At 47.6% G+C, this 20,000-nt stretch overlaps 4 protein-coding genes across 6 annotated transcripts in view; 1 reads left to right on the top strand and 3 right to left on the bottom strand.

Annotated features, from left to right (window-relative positions):
* vegfba (vascular endothelial growth factor Ba) overlaps nucleotides 1-1,687 on the bottom strand; it is an 11,941-nt gene extending 10,254 nt beyond the window's left edge. The window contains exon 1 of the mRNA XM_084450677.1: nucleotides 736-1,687. Within this exon, the coding sequence (XP_084306803.1) occupies nucleotides 736-813 (78 nt within the window). The 5' untranslated portion in view covers nucleotides 814-1,687. The remainder of the gene's footprint in view (nucleotides 1-735) is intronic.
* A 1,443-nt stretch (nucleotides 1,688-3,130) lies between these two features.
* dnajc4 (DnaJ (Hsp40) homolog, subfamily C, member 4) lies at nucleotides 3,131-8,858 on the bottom strand. Of its 3 annotated transcripts, XM_084450674.1 has the most exons (8): nucleotides 8,784-8,858; nucleotides 7,951-7,997; nucleotides 7,515-7,636; nucleotides 6,898-6,988; nucleotides 6,297-6,457; nucleotides 5,959-6,126; nucleotides 4,726-4,812; nucleotides 3,131-4,208 (listed from the first exon to the last, which is right to left on the bottom strand). In XM_084450674.1, exons 3-8 carry the CDS (start codon nucleotides 7,601-7,603, stop codon nucleotides 4,112-4,114), a joined length of 693 nt encoding a protein of 230 aa, XP_084306800.1. In that variant the 5' UTR covers nucleotides 7,604-7,636; nucleotides 7,951-7,997; nucleotides 8,784-8,858; the 3' UTR covers nucleotides 3,131-4,111. The 3 variants fall into 3 exon arrangements, with proteins under 3 accessions (XP_084306800.1, XP_084306798.1, XP_084306799.1); XM_084450672.1 differs by lacking the exon at nucleotides 3,131-4,208 and having other exon boundaries at nucleotides 4,512-4,812; XM_084450673.1 differs by lacking the exons at nucleotides 3,131-4,208; nucleotides 8,784-8,858 and adding an exon at nucleotides 8,532-8,623 and having other exon boundaries at nucleotides 4,512-4,812.
* A 922-nt stretch (nucleotides 8,859-9,780) lies between these two features.
* mrpl18 (mitochondrial ribosomal protein L18) lies at nucleotides 9,781-12,244 on the top strand. Its single transcript, XM_084450679.1, has 4 exons — nucleotides 9,781-10,004; nucleotides 10,650-10,824; nucleotides 11,487-11,721; nucleotides 11,931-12,244. Exons 1-4 carry the CDS (start codon nucleotides 9,902-9,904, stop codon nucleotides 12,006-12,008), a joined length of 591 nt encoding a protein of 196 aa, XP_084306805.1. The 5' UTR covers nucleotides 9,781-9,901; the 3' UTR covers nucleotides 12,009-12,244.
* Nucleotides 12,245-12,343: 99 nt separating this feature from the next.
* Nucleotides 12,344-20,000, bottom strand: part of LOC311319453 (protein phosphatase Slingshot homolog 3) — a 13,449-nt gene continuing 5,792 nt past the window's right edge. The window contains exons 8-17 of the mRNA XM_084451014.1: nucleotides 19,664-19,757; nucleotides 19,348-19,476; nucleotides 18,684-18,730; nucleotides 18,164-18,310; nucleotides 17,283-17,483; nucleotides 17,081-17,135; nucleotides 16,916-16,993; nucleotides 16,148-16,225; nucleotides 14,752-14,841; nucleotides 12,344-14,651 (exon numbers count right to left, since the gene is read on the bottom strand). Of these exons, the coding sequence (XP_084307140.1) occupies nucleotides 14,460-14,651; nucleotides 14,752-14,841; nucleotides 16,148-16,225; nucleotides 16,916-16,993; nucleotides 17,081-17,135; nucleotides 17,283-17,483; nucleotides 18,164-18,310; nucleotides 18,684-18,730; nucleotides 19,348-19,476; nucleotides 19,664-19,757 (1,111 nt within the window). The 3' untranslated portion in view covers nucleotides 12,344-14,459. The remainder of the gene's footprint in view (nucleotides 14,652-14,751; nucleotides 14,842-16,147; nucleotides 16,226-16,915; nucleotides 16,994-17,080; nucleotides 17,136-17,282; nucleotides 17,484-18,163; nucleotides 18,311-18,683; nucleotides 18,731-19,347; nucleotides 19,477-19,663; nucleotides 19,758-20,000) is intronic.

Here is a 20,000-nt window from a genome sequence, read left to right as displayed (position 1 = left end):
GAATGTCCATCTAAGGTCATCTAAATAACATGTGTATACCAAGCAAAAGATCACAACACCAAATTAGTTTAAATACCTTTCAAGTGCAAAGCTATCAAGTGTATCAATATGTGTATCAATATCAATATCAATTGATATATCAGTATATCAATCAGTGAGTGTGTATCAGATCAGTAAGTGTGTATAGGAGGCAAAAATCTGGTGAAAATGTGTATTATAGCTTGTGTGTATAGCGTCCAAAAACGTCCAGATGAGATTGACGAGATTAACATATCACAATGCCAGGGCTTGATCCCACGTAGCTTTGTGGAAGTGCCTGGCGAGACATAAATAAAGCCTGCCACTCTCACATGGCCTACAGGGAGCTGGAGAGAGAGTGGAGGATATACCTGTTCTGCCTGGCCAGTGGTTATCAGTGTACCCCGTATGTCATGTGATGCCAGGGCCATACATTGGACAAAATGCACTACATGCGTCCTCAGTTATGACAAGCGTCAATGACCGAAAGGCCGGCTTATACAGTACACTCAAAAACTGATAATGTATCTTAAAAAAACAAAAGTAGAAACGGCAGTAGGCCTACAATTATAAATGTAGGCGTTGTGTCTGCGTAAATATCTAAATGTAGGTTTCCCAATAACAAACACTGGAGCATTTAATGTCCATGCTGGATACATTATTACATCATTATACTGATATTATTGTCAGATAAAAGCCTTTAACTCATATACATACCTTTGCATGGGACGTGGGTATTCTGGTGAGCAGGAGGAATTGAAACATTCCTAAAATAACTTGGAGCATAATCCCCATTGTGCAGTACTCCCAGAGGCACGAAACCAAATTTTAGGGCCAATCAAATTGGTGATTGGTGGTCAGTTTTAACATGTAATCAGACGCGCAGGTCCACTACAGACCTCGGATTCCATTGCATGGAGTGACAGCGGAGAATCGCCCCTCTAACCTTGCAGAGAAATAACTCAAATCAAAATGATTAATGTGCTACAGACAGTCTGTTGTTACTAATACTTTCACAACGATTATATTATGAAGCCATTTATAATTCATAATCTATTGCGAATGATCTTTACATAGCATAGCGCACGATTACATCTGTAAGAAAAAACGCATATTTGAGTCTCAATTTCTGTGGGATTAGATCGCATTTCACTCGAGTGAGACATAAGAACTTTGAATAACGGCTCCCAATACTTCAACTGGTAGGTGTTCAGTAGCCGGTCACGTTATTCCATTGGTCGGTCGGTTCCCAGTGGAATGGTCCGGTGCGTCAGGGGTAATGGTCCGGTGCGTCAGGGGTCCGTCTACTGGTCAGTTCTCAGACCCATACAGTGTTTGGTGTACGGGTATCCTTGTCACGTGCAATTACCCAAAGGGGCTCAAATCTACCCATCCAAGAACCCGGTGGCTCAGTCATGTGCGTCTGTCGGGAGAGACTTCAGGTCATACCGGTGGCCATGTGTAGCTATCCACCGCGTTTGGCTTTCCCAGAAATAGATGACGTTTCGTTCACTACGACTTGTCCTTTCAAAAGAAACAAAGAAAAACATATATATATATCCTATTGAAAATGAGAGATTGAAGTTCGTTGCGCATCCACGGGCTGCAGATCACAGACGGGGTCTGGAGGTGGATTCGTTTGTCATGATCGATTCCCTTTCCCTGTGCCCTTCAGAGCGCACAGCGCAACTCTGGATTCCGCGTAACCGTTGCACTGCCAACTTTTTCGAAATGCAACCAACGCACCCGCGCAGTGAATACAGGTGCAGGCTACTCCCCCTTCCCTCCGTCACGCAGGGATGAATCATTTACCAATATCACTTCACTTTCTATATATATATATATATATATATATGATGGCTATTCCACAGGAGTCTACACATATTTTCACAGTATTTTCTCTTTAAATCATCCCCACCATCCTGCTCCTCCTCCACCCTTTTCCCTCTCTCTCACACACACACACACACACACACACACACACACACACACACACACACACACACACACACACACACCCTCCCTCACTCAGGCCTGCACTCCCCCACTTCTGACCCAAACACACACTGATCGTGTTCATGAATTGATTCATTGCGAAACAGTCATTAATAAATCTCAACTGACTTCACAGAACAAGCTTTCCCAACCTCTGGGAGCAGCTTGTCTTCTGTCTGTCCTCTCTCAGACCGTCTCTGGGAGCAGCTCGTATCCTGTCTGTCCTCTCAGACCGTCTCTGGGAGCAGCTAGTATCCTGTCCGTCCTCTCTCAGACCGTCTCTGGGAGCAGCTAGTCTTGTCTGTCCTCTCTCAGACCGTCTCTGGGAGCAGCTAGTATCCTGTCTGTCCTCTCTCAGACCGTCTCTGGGAGCAGCTAGTATCCTGTCTGTCCTCTCTCAGACCGTCTCTGGGAGCAGCTAGTCTTCTGTCTGTCCTCTCTCAGACCGTCTCTGGGAGCAGCTAGTCTTCTGTCTGTCCTCTCTCAGACCGTCTCTGGGAGCAGCTAGTATGTCTGTCCTCTCTCAGACCGTCTCTGGGAGCAGCTAGTATCCTGTCTGTCCTCTCTCAGACCGTCTCTGGGAGCAGCTAGTCTTCTGTCTGTCCTCTCAGACCGTCTCTGGGAGCAGCTAGTATCCTGTCTGTCCTCTCTCAGACCGTCTCTGGGAGCAGCTAGTCTCCTGTCTGTCCTCTCTCAGACCGTCTCTGGGAGCAGCTCGTATTCTGCCTGTCCTCTCTCAGGCCGTCTCTGCCCGGGAGACTCTGGCAGCCTGTGTTTGGGTTATGAGGGGGCACTCGCGCGCCACATGGGGGAAGGCTGCATGCGGGGTTCCGTTATCTCGCCTTCTGTGGTTAGGCTACAGCTAAGGGCCTGCCTCGGGCACGAACACACGAAGACGAGTCCGTCTCCAGCTCGCTCTGCACTCCTCGATTCGGGTTTCAGAACTAGCAGCCCTCATGATGAACTAACACTCATGGTTGACCACAGGGCACGAGAGGAAGAGAGATCTGTCTGATAGAGGGGGGAAAACAAGGCAAAGGTTGACACCATAAATTAAGCATTTAATCGTCAGTCCATAACTAAACATCCACCTGGAATAGATAAGGTGGTCATTAAAATCACATTATCTCTGTGACTAATAGGTTAACAATGTTAAGGCATTGCGGTTGGCTGTCACCCACTCTGAAATATTACATGATACATTCTCCTGAAAATGTCAGCGTCCAATGGTAGCCTACATTTCAATAATCTCCATAAAGATTTCCTATGATTCATCATGACGACCAACGTCAAAACAAAAAGAGAAATTCAATTCCCCTTTAATGATATAATATGACTACAGTTATTAGCTGATTATTTCCTTCCAGTAGGAACAAACTTCAGAACAGTAAGTGGGTCCATTCTGGCCTGTAGCACGGTCAGACAGAGTTCAGAGTTCACAGACGGACCCGACACACATCAGAGGCTAAATGACAGAAGCTCATTGGTTATGGAGCGGCTGTGCACAGCGCCCCCTATCTGTCATTGTGGATACTTCTCACTTTGAAGTCTTTCAGGTTGGTCATTGTTGTTCACATGGTCACTGGCGTGTAAGTCACCCCGGTCAGATTAGGAACTGGCGTTATTGACACTTTCCACTGTGCAACAAGATGTGTCTTTTCCAGGTTTAAAACACCCTATTTCAAGCAGGCAATTTCACTGACACACGAGTACTGAATCAGCCTGCTTGGAAATGGATGGAGGGGGTGTGTGTGTGAATTGTCATGTCACTGCGACTCAATTAGCGCCCGCCTAACAAAGGTTGAAGTTCCATTTCACAGGAGACAGGTTTGCTTTCCACCCTGCATCCTACAAAGTTATAAACACGCAGTATAGATACACACTGAATTCCACCCATTTTCCCAATTCTTTCAGCTTGGTAGGCCAATTCCAAGCAAACATTGGACGTTTTAAACAAGTAAAACAATTTCTCTCAAAGCTAGCTAATGCTAAAGGTATTCAACGACAGGGTGCATTCAACTCCTGTCCCCCATCGCCACGGTCTTTCAGTTCTTCCCGGGTCAAACCCAGCCGCCCGCTGTTCTGGTGCTGTTCAGTCCTACTTGTCCCCTCCGTCGTCGTGGACCCGGTACTTCTGCTGGAACTCTGCGTGCTTCTGTCTCAGAATCTCCGTCTGCTTCTTAAACCCGTTCACTCTGACGATTGAAAACGTTGTGACAACCAATTAAGATAGGTCATTACGTATTAACACGACCAATCAGATTCAACCTCAAACGACAAACCGCCAGAGTCATATCAGAAGAGTTGTGTCAGTTTCATTGGCTTTATAGATTTGGAGATTTGACAAAAAAAGGCTAGTTTGCTAATGTTCTCTTACACAGTAAAAACAAAACTGGTTATTTGTGGTGGTTTGTTGGTCTTGGTGACGGAAAATACACGCACATCCAAGAGAGAAGTGACGCGACCAAAAACTATTAACTGAAGAGAGGTGTGCACACTGATTCCAACGCTCCCTAGTGATTGGTCTGCACACTGATTCCAACGCTCCCCAGTGATTGGTCTGCACACTGATTCCAAAGCTCCCTAGTGATTGGTCTGCACACTGATTCCAACGCTCCCCAGTGATTGGTCTGCACACTGATTCCAACGCTCCCCAGTGATTGGTCTGCACACTGATTCCAAAGCTCCCCACTGATTGGTCGTCTCACACACCTCGCCCGCTCTTTGGAGTCATCGTAGATCTTTTGGATCGCTCTGTCCTTCTCACCCATGAAGCTGTTATGGACCTCCTCCAATTTCCTGCGGAACAGGAAAAGACAACAAAGACATGAACTCTCTCTCTTTCTCTCTCTGCAAATCTTTGGGGATATTAAAGGAAAATGCTCGTTTTTGACAACCTGGACCTTATTTACGACATATTATAAGAAGTTTGACTCACCGAGATCACTTTGGTGTAGTTCGGAGGCCTGTAGAAGAAATTTAAAATCCAGCGCGAGCCAGTATATCCATGTAATCGCGTCGGACGGGGCAACGGGAATGCAGTTTCTCAAAATCCATTTTCGGCCGCTAAACGGTTGTTTTCATCAATCTGATTTTATGAATCGACAGTTGAGATTCCTCAACGCGAGGCATTGTAGTGGTTTTCAAATACGAGGTCTTTAGCCTCTGTAATATGATCTTTACACGCCTTTCCCCACTTGCTCCAGCACGCATGCGCACAGGCCAGCGCGCAGACTGGCTATTCTCCCTCACATTATCTGCGCTACGATCGGATTGTTGCTGACGAATGACGACGACAATATTCTCGGCACCAACAACGATCGTAGCGCAGAGAATGTGAGGGAGAATAGCCAGTCTGCGCGCTGGCCTGTGCGCATGCGTGCTGGAGCAAGTGGGGAAAGGCGTGTAAAGATCATATTACAGAGGCTAAAGACCTCGTATTTGAAAACCACTACAATGCCTCGCGTTGAGGAATCTCAACTGTCGATTCATAAAATCAGATTGATGAAAACAACCGTTTAGCGGCCGAAAATGGATTTTGAGAAACTGCATTCCCGTTGCCCCGTCCGACGCGATTACATGGATATACTGGCTCGCGCTGGATTTTAAATTTCTTCTACAGGCCTCCGAACTACACCAAAGTGATCTCGGTGAGTCAAACTTCTTATAATATGTCGTAAATAAGGTCCAGGTTGTCAAAAACGAGCATTTTCCTTTAACACTGCAAACAAGATGGCTGTTCCATGATTACCCATGTTTTATTGTTTATTTATTTATACTTAGAAGTGAGTTTAACCAATTAAACTCAGTTACATGCAGGGGTGCAGGGCTGCTGGTCACATTATTTTTTGTCTTTTAAAAAAAAAATATTATTATGATATTAAAACATCATCACTTTGATTTACACTGGTAACATGTCCTCCTAGAGTCTCCTGATGGTGTTACCTGAAGAAGAGGACGTGGGCTCCGATGCTGACCACCATGCCCAGGATACAGTAGCCCACCAGTCTGGAGTTCCTCTTCCTGGTGTTGTCCCGCCCCTCCGCCGTGGCGTCCCGGGGCTGGGGGCGCCGGAACTGCTCCCAGTAGCGCAGACTCTCCTGGGACTCCGCCCTGAGGGAGGGAGGGGGGGAGAGAGAGAGCAGACATGCGCGGTGTTGTAAAAGCAGGTGTAAGACAGAGAGTGTCTCAAAGAGAAATAGAGAGAAAGAGAGTGTGTTTGTGTGTGTGTGCGTGTTTGTCTGTGTGTGACACACCTGACGCTTGTGTATGTGCATTCGTACCGGGGACTATGCGAGTAGCTGGAGGTGGATGAGTACGGCTGGCGGAGGCGCAGGTCGTAGTCTCTCCTGGACGCCTCCTTGCTCAGGACCCTGTAGGCCTCGTTCAGCTCCACAAACTGGCTGTGAAGTCCTGGGTTTGACGGGTCGCTGTCTGGGTGCATCTGACAGAGGAGTTAGAATGAAGACAGACCAGGACTGCACACTAACAACATTACAGTACATCTTTTACATAACATTAAAGGGATTTAGCAGACGCTTTTATCCAAAGCGACCTATAATAATTACATTTAACGTAGGAAGTCAGTCTACTCGAAGTGCATCTCCTTCCAGACGCACACACACAGGGAAAATCCCTGATAACCCATACACTAAAGAAATATACAGCCGTTATCACCACATCTTCATACGGTCTACGTGCGTTCTATTAATACATCCATGGTGCATGCACATACAGGGGAACGTAATGTTTGAAGGTTTAGAGTAGCGCCCTCTTGTGGTCGAATGAGTGAACTGTAATAGCTTAAAGGTGAGCAGCTGTTTCACCTACAGTAGTTTTATATACATTGTATTTATTTCAGAGCGACAAGTGAACCCACCCTACCTTTTTTGATTTGTCAAAAAATGCGTTCTTTATTTCCTCGATTGAGGCGTTAGGTTTGACTCCAAGGAGATCATAGTAGTTCCCAGTCATTCTGCAGTGACACACAAAGTAATGAAAGTGAGATGATGCATACAGTCGGACAACATGTCTGCCTGCGTGCAGAGAGCAACATTACAGCAAACACACTCTAAGATGGCCGTTGAAAGTATGCATTCAGTATGTATAGTTTGTTGAGGTGATGTCGTAATTTTGTAGGCTTTAATTTAGCATTGTGTGGTGTGTATCCCAAAATGGTGGAAAATTTATGGGATTCACAAAAATGCCCAAAATAAGGTATTAGTTTAATATTTTTTTCTAAAAGTAATACATCATAGACGATGGGTCTTGTGAATTTTGAGGTCCTCGGTTGGTTCTGAGGTCAATGTTGTTGAGATATGCGAACCATTTCTCTCTAACCTGCTAACCTCTCTAGTTTCCTCACACATACTCTCCCTCTCACTTCTTCTCTATCTCTGACATCATCATATACACATAGACACGTGCATACACATGAATATAAACACACGCATGTGCAACTGTGTGCATTGATTAGGCCTATATGAAGACAGGCTGTGTACCTGTGAGCGGAGCTGAGAGACAGCTGGAGCACGCCAGTCCTGCAGCACCTCAGGCAGCTCTGACACAGACGCCGGGCCTTCAGATGCATGATGGGAAATATCGGCTGGCCCAACTGGATAAACTGTGTTCAAGTCGAAGGAGAGGAGAGAGAATTATAAACAAAATACTGAGGGGTGGGTGGAGGGAGACACTGGGAGTTATCAACTAATTAATCTAAATCTGGTCATAATGTTATATCAAGGAGGTTATAACGACCAGATCATATTATCTGGTCATAGGTTCCATGTAATAATGTGTCAACAAAAATGGTATTTCCAAACACAAATGACATGAAGGCCAAACTACACAACAATAGTCAGACCACAACAAGAAAATTAGCTACAAAACGTGCTGAGCTGTCTCCTTATGGCTTTGTCCCATAGTAGCTATACATACTGTTCAGGTCAGCAGCTGGACAAAAGGCTCCACGCAAACACCACATTCTGGAACACAACAATAGACATTTAGAATGGGTTAAGTTATTGCAGATAGATAGATAGATAGATAGATAGATAGATAGATAGACAGACAGACAGACAGACAGACAGACAGACAGGTAGATAGATAGATAGATAGATAGATAGATAGATAGATAGATAGATAGATACTGTAGATAGATAGATAGATAGATAGATAGATAGATAGATGTAAATCAAGCATTGTCAAAGTCAATGCAAGTGACTGCAAAGTTAAGCGCAACTGAATCTGTCCGGTAACACCGTGTCCTTCCCATGCAAGGGGATCAGCTCACGTCAGCTAGACAGTTCATTGATTCCACGGCTGTTCCTCTGAGCATTGTTTTGCATGCAATGAAGGAACATTTTGGTCTACATAAAAGTATAAACGTTTATTCTAGTTCTATCGTATCCAAATGGCACAACGTTACGCAAGCTAGTGTGTTCTGATCAGTTAGCCAACGTACGATAACAGAACAGATAATAAGTTGCAGGGGCAGTAAAGTAAGGTTAGACACATACCAGTAAGTTGCAGATTGCAATAACGTATATTTAGCTTCTCCGTTTCAAGAGAAAAGACACTAGAGCTGGTTGCATCTGTCTCTATTGGTGAAAGCCTGGAGTGCCTCCGTGCTGTCCTACTCTGGGTGGTTTGTTTTGAAGAGGGTAACCTTTGTGCACCCTGGTGCTTTTGAGTCATAAGCTTCCTGAATCCTGATAGTCAACGTTTCAAGACATGTCATGCATAATAGAAAACCGATAAACGAGATTTACCCACACCAGCTGAGAGTAAGGCACGATGAGGGTTTAATAGAGCCTCAAAAGTCTTTCGTAGAGCTAGGCATCTGGTATCGCGAGAAAGTCTGATATCGCGAGACTAGACTAGACATAACAAACCATAACTTTACCCAAATAAGTCACTATATTATAAGCCATGTGGAAGCCAAAGAAAAATATAAATGTTTACACCAAAAATGAATTATAAAGCTTTTTGAGCCTTGAATTATACATCCATTTATCTCTGGAACTGTGTGTGACCTGGTTCTTCAGATGGGCTGCAGGGGCCCAGTGGAGGGAGCCATGGTGCTGATTGATTTGATTTATTTTTTAAGACAGGGACAAGGTACAGTAGACATTTACCCTATAGAAAAGGGAGAGAAGGGAGAGCCTGGCAGCTCTGTTCTAGATCCACCTGGACAAGACCTACAAGATGCATCACAGAGTAGCAATGGGTCTCAATTCCTCTATTTCTAATCAAAACGACTCTACTTATCAAATAGCATTACGCACAGCTGCCCTCCAGACTCCCACGTGAGGTTTCACACGCCACTGGCATAGCCAAGCATGGGCATACACTGCCAGTCAGTCAGCCAGCCAGCCAGTCAGTCAGTCAGTCAGCCAGTCAGTCAGTCAGTCAGTCAGCCAGTCAGTCAGTCAGTCAGTCAGTCAGTCAGTCAGTCAGTCAGTCAGCCAGTCAGTCAGTCAGTCAGCCAGTCAGTCAGTCAGTCAGTCAGTCAGTCAGTCAGCCAGTCAGTCAGTCAGTCAGTCAGTCAGTCAGCCAGTCAGTCAGTCAGTCAGTCAGTCAGTCAGTCAGTCAGGACAGCCAGTCAGTCAGAAATGTCCCCTCCTTCGGCGTTGTCAATTCGGAATAATGGAAGAGGAACCTTTCTTTTAGCCATCGACTGTTTCAGTCAGGACCTTTTAGTGGGTGGACCGAGAAACGGATGTTGTTCCTGCTGACCGAGAGGAAGCAGTTAGAAAGTCAAGGATGTTTCTGTACATGCCGGCGTGAACATTTCCTATAATCAATTATGTATTTATTCCTATAATATGAGCCGCAAAAGTTGAAAAAACACATATTGAGTTAAGGTGGTCACTTATGAAGATATAGAATGGCTGTTTTGGGCGCAATACGTCGTAGTTTGCGGGTGTTGGGAGGTCAAATAGAAACATACAGGCTGATCGGGACTACAGCCGGTCCACATGTAACACCAGGTAAGAATGGATGTCTTGTTAAAGTTATTTATTCTATAGTGCCTTTAGTCTTGCTCTATTCTTACGGCGGTCGTAAGAATAGACTTGCCTGCTATTCTTACGGCGCCCCATCTACCGCCTCACATCGGCGACTGTAAGAATAGACATGCCCTCTATTCTTACGGCGCTGAATCTTGCTTTGTGGAATTCTACTTTCAAAACCTAACCAACTCCAACCATAACCATAATCCAAATATAAGGTATTTATAGCTAAAATGCTTGAAATGGCTACTTCCGGCCGCCATACCCCTGGTAAATAAATGGTAAATGGACTGCACTTATATAGCGCTTTTCCACCTGAGCGGCACTCAAAGCGCTTTACAATGGCCTCTCATTCACCCATTCACACACACATTCACACACCAATGGCGGTAGCTGCCATGCAAGGTGCTAACCTGCTCATTGGGAGCAATTTGGGGTTAGATGTCTTGCTCAAGGACACTTCGACATGTGGACAGTCGGAGCTGGGATTCGAACCACTGACCCTTCGATCATTGAACGACCCGCTCTACCAACTGAGCTACAGCCGCCCCGTATCTATTGCTCTCTCTCAATGTCCCAGCTCTAGTCTGATTAATGCTCCTTGCTCTCTGTCCATCCCGGCAGCTCGTTGTTTTAGCCAGGCGGCACCGCAGCCAGAAGAACCAGCCGAAGCCGAGGACAACAAAGTGGTGAATCCGACATTTGTCAACAGAAACCCGCGCAACCTGGAGCTGATGGCTCTGGGGGTGAAAGACAGAGGATGGAAGACGACCTGGCCCCACCGACAGTTTTATCACAGGTGTGTGTGTGTGTACGTGTGTACGTGTGTGCAAATGCATGGCGCATGTTTTATCTGCTCTCCAGCTTCAACTTCTCTCCACCTACTCATCTCTGCACCATCCTTTGTCTCTCCAACCTGTCCCTCTCTCCCCCTCTCCTCTCCTTTCTCCTCCCTTCCTCTCCTCTCTCCCCCTCTCCTCTCCTTTCTCCTCCCTTCCTCTCCTCTCTCCCCCTCTCCTCTCCTTTCTCCTCCCTTCCTCTCCTCTCTCCCCCTCTCCTCTCCTTTCTCCTCCCTTCCTCTCCTCTCCTTTCTCCTCCCTTCCTCTCCTCTCTCCCCCTCTCCTCTCCTTTCTCCTCCCTTTCTCTCCTCTCTCCCCCTCTCCTCTCCTTTCTCCTCCCTTCCTCTCCTCTCTCCCCCTCTCCTTTCTCCTCCCTTCCTCTCCTCTCTCCCCCTCTCTCCTTTCTCCTCCCTTCCTCTCCTCTCTCCCTCTCTCCTTTCTCCTCCCTTCCTCTCCTCTCTCCCCCTCTCCTCTCCTTTCTCCTCCCTTTCTCTCCTCTCTCCCCCTCTCCTCTCCTTTCTCCTCCCTTCCTCTCCTCTCTCCCCCTCTCCTCTCCTTTCTCCTCCCTTCCTCTCTTCTCCTCTCCTTCCTCCTCCCTTCCTCTCCTCTCTTCTCCTCTCAGGCTGGTGTTCTCTCGTACTCAGCACCACGTGACAGCGGAGGTGTTTCCCTACGGTTCTCCGTTTCCGGTTCTAAAGTGTTCCACGCAGGAGTGGGCTGTCAAGCGGGAGCTGGCATCCTTGCGCTGTGTGGCAGCCTGCCAGGCTGTGGGTGAGGTCCTGGCACAGAGGTGCCAACAGGCTGGCATCACCAGGATGGTATTCAAAGCCATCCCCTGGCAGTACCGCTCTGATGCTGTGAGTACGCACGACAGAGAGGGATGATCGATTCTGATGTATAATGTGTGTGTGTACTTTGCTGGTGTCGTGGTGGTGTGCTAGGAATGGGCTGCACTTGACCTAAAATTAACAAACAGTATTTTAGTGATGGGTTTATCTGGTTGCAGCAAGGAGCACTCAAGCCAATGACATCGACTTGTTTGTGTGTGAATCTCTACCTCTTCCAGATTCAGTCATTCTGGACAGCAATGAAACAGGGCGGAGTCACCCTCAGTGAACCACGGAGGAAATACATCGGGACCTGAGTTTCACAGCCCAAGACATCTCTGGCGTTGTTTTGTTATGAAGAGAATACCTGTAAAGACTTTGATCTCTCCAAATAGCCCCTTCATTCAGCCTCACCGTTCCACAAGACCAGCTCAGAGGCTCTCAACCCCTCCTCAACACACTAAATATAATGATATATTGATAAATATATCCCCCCTGCGGTTTACTTTCTCTTGACCCGAGCGTATGCAAACATTTCATTTGTACGTTGGTGTTTTTGGAGTCAATAAAGAGGTGGACAGATGAACATGGATGAGGCAGTTTCTGTGTAATCATTTATTCAACATTCACTCATAGGTAGAGGTGTAAACAGAAGAGTGCCGGAGACAGTGAAGTGTACCACACTGGTACACCAGCCCTGGCGGTAACGTTTAGAGATATCATGGACGATATATGGATACAAGAGAAGTCACTGATCAGTTTGATCACAGTACAGCAGATGTAGGCTCAGGCAGTGGGGTTTGGAGTGTGGTTCTGTTCCGGTTTTAATAGTGCATTAGTCTCAGAGCAAACCCTACACCTACACTAAGGTCTGTCTATTAGAGACGAACACTGAACACACAGATGCATATTGTATGCTCTGGGTGGACTACAGGGGCATCTACTTGATACATAAGCTATAGCTATGAATACGTGGATCAATAGGAACTCCAGCATGAAGAAATCAAGAACAGAAAGATGACCCAGACTCCGGCGGAGGACAGTGAACCAGGGGAAGGTTCAGTAAAACGTCACCACAATGTTGAATCATTTCCCCATAAGAAGCATACAGACCTAAATATACATACATACACAGACATTTTGATCATTTTACATTTCCGTCATTAACGGGTACATTTTCAGAGCCCAGACACGTCAACATGCACTCATCAGCCAGATCGTAAGACATGCACTCACAAGCATGCATTTAGAAAAGCTATCCCACTGCAAAACACGCCGGCCAAGCAAGGGTACTGAACAGCTCAAGATAGATACACCCGTAATTAATCAATATAAAAAGCCACCACCTCATAGAGAAATAGCCATAAAAATATTATAAATAGAATACAATAATTATGGTTGTTGTTTTTATGGTTATTTTGGTCCCACACCCAAGGCACTCAAACAGCAAGATTGTGTGGAACAAAAAGTTCAGAGATTCAAAACATTTAAAATCTCAAGGGGTGTTGACCTCAGAGGTTTAAAAAGAGTGAGGAACTTAACTGTGACCGTCCTAAAAAACTAGCATACAGTTTAGTTTTGGTGCCAACTTGGTTCATAAAGAACAGCTTATAAATAGTCACTTGATATTCAATCTCCCAGTTGTCAATACTTTGCTTACAATTAAGGCTGCAATATTTGATAAATCAAGAGGGATCAGTGACTTAGCTCCTCTGAACACACACAAAAAACTAACCCTAACCCTAAAATCCGGTGTCGGAGGACTTCATCAGAGCTTTTGAAAAGAAAAAGAAAATCTGAGGACGCCTCTTCCTATAGGCCACACCTGGTTCAAAGCGCGCACGCATGCTGAGATTCAACTAGCTACACGGAACATTCTTCTACGAAGTGTTGGCGTACCCAAACCCACACACTGTAAACGTGAATCACAAGGAGTTTAACCTGGCAGGTTGGATTTGACCTCACATCCAGCTCGTATGTGCAAAGTTACACATTGTAGCTTTACATGAAATCAATCCCGATTTGATCACTGAGCCAGAGAGTGGTGTGTGGCTACAATACAAACATTCTCAGGACAGCGAAGAAACGTGACGGTGGTTGAAAGTTAATGTGCATTTGAAATAAAAACCAAAAAAAGAGAAAAGGGTGCTTAAAATGCATAAAATACATATAACAACAACCTAATCTGGCAGCATATAATCTCATATTCATAGAGGAAAATTTGAAAATGAATAGTGAATAATAATCATTGCATAGTTGTCATCAAACTAAGAGAGGCAATGACCAGAGAAAGGTCAACACCTGAATGTTGTCCCACAGCGGCGTACTGAAATAAAGACTCAAACAGAACAGACACAGTACATCCTCAACTCACAGACTTATTCTCTGGACGCTACGTCTAACCACAAACACTTGGCTTTGATCATAAATCTTCTGGAATCATAATACTGCAGTCACAAACGAACATTATCAAACTGAGTGTAATAATGGCACTAAACCACCAAGAAACCTCAGAGGGAAATAATGTGCAAAAAGGAGAATATTTCCAAAACTGTATAACGCTTGAATAACCTATGACATGATACTATGCTATGGAGTACGAGTAGTTGAGCATAGTTTATAATATCTTTGGGTGATCACATGTTTGTAGCTTGCGTGATTGCAGAATACATCTCACCTCTTTCTCTTAGTGTCTGCTCTCAGCTTCTCCATTCTAACTCTCCTCTTATCCTATTTTTCTCTCTCTCTACCTCTCCCTCCTCCTTCCTTTACTGCCCCTCCATCTCCTCCTTTCCTCCTCCTGTCTCAGGTTTGCTTAGCGCCGCATCCTCTTGTGTCCTGGCCCCTGATTGGCTGCGTGGCTCAGGTGACATGTCCACACATGACCTCTGGTGGGTCAGGCTCCTCCTTCCGTGACTCATCCTCCGTTGCCCCGGCATTCTCCGCTGACAGACAGCCGACTGTACAAGGAAAGAGCGATCCAAAAAAATGTCCTCATGAGAACGGCCCAAGCGACTACAACCTGTTCTCTTTCTCTTTGGCTCTCTCCTCCATCCTTACCAGCTCATTCCCTTTCTCCCCCTCGTCCAGCTCGCTGATGGACTGCATGAGAGAGAAGAGGTTCATCCTCCCTCTGAGACTCTGGGACGCCTGGACAGTGGGAGAGGGAGGAGAGGAGAGGAGAGAGAGAGGGAGAAGAGGAGAGAGAGAGAGAGAGAATGAGGGGTAAAACACAACATAAGAGTTGAGAAAAGTGGAGGAGGGAATCTGAAGAAGTGGGAGACAGAGAGGCAGGGGTAACTCAGAGAGGCAGGTGGGCGGGGGTAACTCAGAGAGGCAGGTGTGCGGGGGTAACTCAGAGAGGCAGGTGGGTGGGGGTAACTCAGAGAGGCAGGTGGGCGGGGGTAACTCAGAGAGGCAGGTGGGCGGGGGTAACTCAGAGAGGCAGGTGGGCGGGGGTAACTCAGAGAGGCAGGTGGGCGGGGGTAACTCAGGAGGTAGAGCGGCCGGCTGGGGACCGCAAGGTTCGATCCAAACCTCCGGAGTGCGCCGAGGTGTCCTTGAGCAAGACACTGAACCCCAAAATCGCTCACGTGTGGCGCGGTGGCGCAGTACCTAGTACTGTCGCCTCACAACAAGAAGGTCTCCGGGCCGTTCTGTGTGGAGTTTGCATGTTCTCCTCGTATGTTCTCAAGGGTTTCCCCCATAAAAGAACCCAATATGAAAAACATACAGAAGAACAGATCGCTAACGCTGTCCGTCCCTGGCGAAGGCGGACAGGAGCGCTTGCTTGGCCCCCGGGCGCGTCCCAGCATGCACGCTGCCTACGGTCAGCTCTCGGCTGCCCTTGGGCAAGGACGACGACGACGGGGTGGGTTAAGAGCAGGAGAAAAAATCATCGGTGGACGATGACACTTTCGTTCGTGTGTGTGTGTGTTTCGCCATTGCCGCCTACACCGTGTGTGTGTGTGTCTCACTGAGTGATAAATAAAGATGGTTGTTGTTTTGATTGTTAGGTTTGGTGAGAATACTTTGGATTAATTGAGAGAGTTCAGTGAAGCACACCCAACGTGGAATATTCTCTCTCCTATGATGCTTCTAGCCTCTCTCACTCTGAAATGTACAGTAATTTAATGTAATGTATTGCTTTATAAATGTTCTTAGCAGGTAGAAAAACATACTCCAGGAGCTCGATCGCCTTGTTGAGAGGGGTCAGGGAAGAATTTTTACAGCTCACTTATCTGGCCCCCGGGTGATTACTGTTTTTTGCTTCCCTCTGGAATATGTAGAGAGTGGGTCGTATGCCCTCCTCCCTTGTTCTCTGTAAAGCGCATTGTGTTGCCTCTGGGTATGAAATGCGCTATACAAATAAAGCTTTGATTGATAGATTGATTGAACATAATTGTTCTGGAACGTTTCAGTTGACTGGTGTGAACTGAAGCTGCTGATAGGCTACCTTGTCGGTGACGGACGATCCAGGGGGAGGAGCCTCCTCTTTGGGCCCCTCCTTGGGCCCCGAATCTCCAACAAACACCTGGGCAGGGAGAGGGAGAGAGAGGAGGGAGGGAGGGAGGGAAGGAGGGAGAGAGAGAGAGAGAGAGGTGAGTAAATTAGGGTTAGAGAAAGGATATCTGTGAGTAGTGTGATCATTTCCTAGCCTGGCGTGGCCAGCCGGATCTCGCCAGCTCACATTCTATTTCACTCAGCAGATCAGTCTCATCCAACCGTTCTGAATCCACTCGGACTGAGATTGGGTCAAGCCAATCACAAGCGTTTATCTAATATGGGGCGGGTTTAATAAGATGACGGAACAGACATTTTCGCCAACAACCAAGATGGCAGCAGCTGATGTTGAATCCACAACCGTGACCGTATTAAACAAACGGAACGGTGTATTTTCTCTAAAAGAAGAACAAACACAAACTTAAAGCTAAGAAAGATGTGTTTGCAGTACTTCCGTGTCTGGTGAAGCCAGGCTAGCACGCTGCTGCCCGTTTACATTTTCTGTAGCTCAGCGCTATGTCACACGTTTCTTTTCATTGGTTGTAGGTCTAACCAATTGCGTCCAGAGGCATTTTGATCTATGCCCATTGGTAACGCCCCTTGGGAATCGGGAACCGTGAGTTTCCAGATCCTTCACATGTTTGTGAATTGGGTCTGGCGAAGCCTGGCTGATCATTTCCATCAAAGCAAATCAACCACCGTATGCATTCTCATCAGTTACCTGTTCTTTATTGTTGGCATCATCTTCATCTCCATCATCTAGACTCTCCATCTCTCCCTCCTCATCTTCGTCCTCCTCCTCCTCTCCCTCTCCCTCGCTCTCTCCCTCCTCCTCTCCTTCGCTCTCTCCCTCTCCCTCCTCCTCTTCCTCCTCCTCCGTGTGCAGTGATTTTCTCTGCTCTCGAGACTTCCGCCTCCAGAGGGTGCTGTGACGCTGCTGACTAGAATACAGGGTAGAGAAACGGCCATCAATGAGTTTCACTCACTCACACAGTCACACATACACCCACACTCGCGCGCGCGCGCACACACACACTCACACATACACCCACACTCGCGTGCGCGCGCACACACACACAACTCCTGACCTGGCTCGGAGGATGCCGTTGTAGGTGTTGAGCTGCTTGGTGAAGCCGTCGTTGGGGTGGACGATGGGCCGGCGGTCTCGTACGTAGGCCAACGCCACCTCCAGGGGCCAGCGCTGCTGCTTCATGGCGTAGGCGATCACCGTGGACGCAGAACGAGACACGCCCATTTTACAGTGGACCAACACCGCCTGACCACTCTGTCTGCAGGGGAGGGGAGGGGAGGAGGGGAGGGGAGAGGAGAGGAGAGGAGGGGAGGGGAGAGGAGAGGAGAGGGGAGGGGAGGGGAGGGGAGGGGAGGGGAGGGGAGGGGAGGGGAGAGGAGAGGAGAGGAGAGGAGAGGAGAGGAGAGGAGAGGAGAGGAGAGGAGAGGAGAGGAGAGGAGAGGAGAGGAGAGGAGAGGAGAGGAGAGGAGAGGAGAGGAGAAGAGGAGAGGAGAGGAGAGGAGAGGAGAGGAGAGGAGAGGAGAGGAGAGGAGAGGAGAGGAGAGGAGAGGCACTGTTAATACTGCTGTATATCCCTGACCACCAAGGAACCATTTAAAAAAAAGAAAAAAAAAAAAGAATAATGTGTCAGAAATACTCCAAAGGCCAAAAGGTATGGTGGAGCAGTAATTCTACTGGTCATGCCTATCCAGATGACTTCAGATCAGCGTGTCTCCAGGTATGACTACGGTGGCTGGGACGTTCATAGGACCTGGAGCTTGTTTGGTTAGGACCTGGAGCTTGTTTGGTTAGGATCTGGAGCTTGTTTGGTTAGGATCTGGAGCTTGTTTGGTTAGGATCTGGAGCTTGTTTGGTTAGGATCTGGAGCTTGTTTGGTTAGGACCTGGAGCTTGTTTAGTACCGAGTCCTCATCGTAGAGGAAGAGGAGGGTGAGGTTACCTGGCGGTGTTGATGAAGGTGTAGGTGTCCTTCCAGTGAGACAGCAGGTCTGTGGCCTCCACGTCATACACACGGATGTTCATGTAGGTGAAGGATTCTGGGAAGAAGTTGTCGATTTCCCGCGTCACGTTCAGGATGTAGCCCACACTGCAATGCCATGGGCAGAGAGGTGAGTCCGAGACACGTACCCACGCACGCACACATGCACGGGATGCACAAACACGCACGCACACACGCACGGGATGCACAAACACGCACACACACACACACACGCACGGGATGCACAAACACGCAATCACACACGCACGGGATGCACAAACACGCACGCACACACGCACGGGATGCACAAACACGCACACACACACGCACGGGATGCACAAACACGCACACACACACGCACGTGATGCACAAACACGCACACACACGCACGGGATGCACAAACACGCACACACACGGACAGACACAGACAGAGAGAGAGAGAGAGAGACAGAAAGTGATCAGCTGTAAAAGACAGTCTTACTTGTTTTTCTGCAGCTCTTCAAAGTTGGCTGCGTTCCACTCAGAGCCCTGAAACGAGAGTATTAAGACAGAAAGGGGCGGAGCCTCTATCAACTCTATGAACACACAGAGAGGTCTGGCAAAGAGGAAGTGAGACCTACATCACCCTGTCTTGGCCATTGCACACTTCCTGCCAATGCCCCAGCCAGGAGTGAAGCTGCAGTTTATTTTTGGACGAGTATAACATCAGGCCCTGTCTAGAGACGGAGACTTGTGTCTTGTGGCTACAGTAGTTTGGTTTCCCTCAGACTACTAAGGTGGTCCACACCCCTCTCTCCCCCCCCCCCCCCCCCCATGGACTCCCCCACCATTGAGAGACACTGTCCATAGACACATGCACATGACCTGAATGTACTGTACTACACATGCACACACTTGCACATGACCTGAATGTACGTCCTGTCTTTGCACTGTCCTGTCTCGTCCCTGCACCCTGTCCAATGTTGTCTCAATGTTATGCATCACGACCGAAAGCGAATCCCTAGTACTTTGAAAAACGGCATGGCAATAAACAGATTCTGATTTCCGATCCAAATGAGTATTTGATGGGAATCAACTTTGAGGAGGAAGGGGCTACGGTATCTCAGCTCTGGCGTGGTCTGGCGTGAAGTGGCGCCTGTACTCACCAGGTACAGGTAGTCGAAGATCTTCGAGGGTTTGTCCATCTGCGCCATGGTGACCATCATCTCGTTGTCGATGTACTCCTTGTAGCTCTTCATGTCCACGCCCAGCCTGGCCTCCAGGGCGCCGCGCACCTGAAGACCCACACCACAGCTGGCTGAGCTGAGCTGAGCGTTAGCTAGTGAGCTAGTGAGCTAGTGAGCTAGTTAGCTAGTGAGCTAGTGAGCTAGTGAGCTAGTCTCCTGTGTTGGTTTTGTTCTAAATCTCTCTCTCTCCCTCCCTCCCTCCCTCCCTCCCTCCCTCCCTCCCTCCCCTCGGTACCTGTTTGGAGGTGATGCTCTCCAGGTCCTCCGAACTCATGATGTCACGGAGGTGCTCCTTGATCAGCCGCTCCACGGACACTCTTTCTGACGTACTGCACAGGGAGGGAGGGAGGGGGAGAGAGAGAGAGAGAGAGAGAGAGACAGAGAGACAGAGAGAGAGATAGAGAGAGACAGAGACAGAGAGAGAGAGACAGAGAGAGAGACAGAGAGAGAGAGAGAGACAGAGACAGAGACAGAGAGAGAGATAGACAGAGAGAGAGACAGAGAGAGAGAGAGAGATAGAGACAGAGAGAGAGAGAGATAGAGAGAGAGAGAGACAGAGAGAGAGAGACAGA

This window comes from Borostomias antarcticus, assembly GCF_949987555.1.
Source record: "Borostomias antarcticus genome assembly, chromosome: 16".
Taxonomy (NCBI): domain Eukaryota; kingdom Metazoa; phylum Chordata; class Actinopteri; order Stomiiformes; family Stomiidae; genus Borostomias; species Borostomias antarcticus.
The sequence above is the reverse complement of the archived record's forward strand: the minus strand, read 5'-3'. Positions and strand labels throughout refer to the sequence as shown.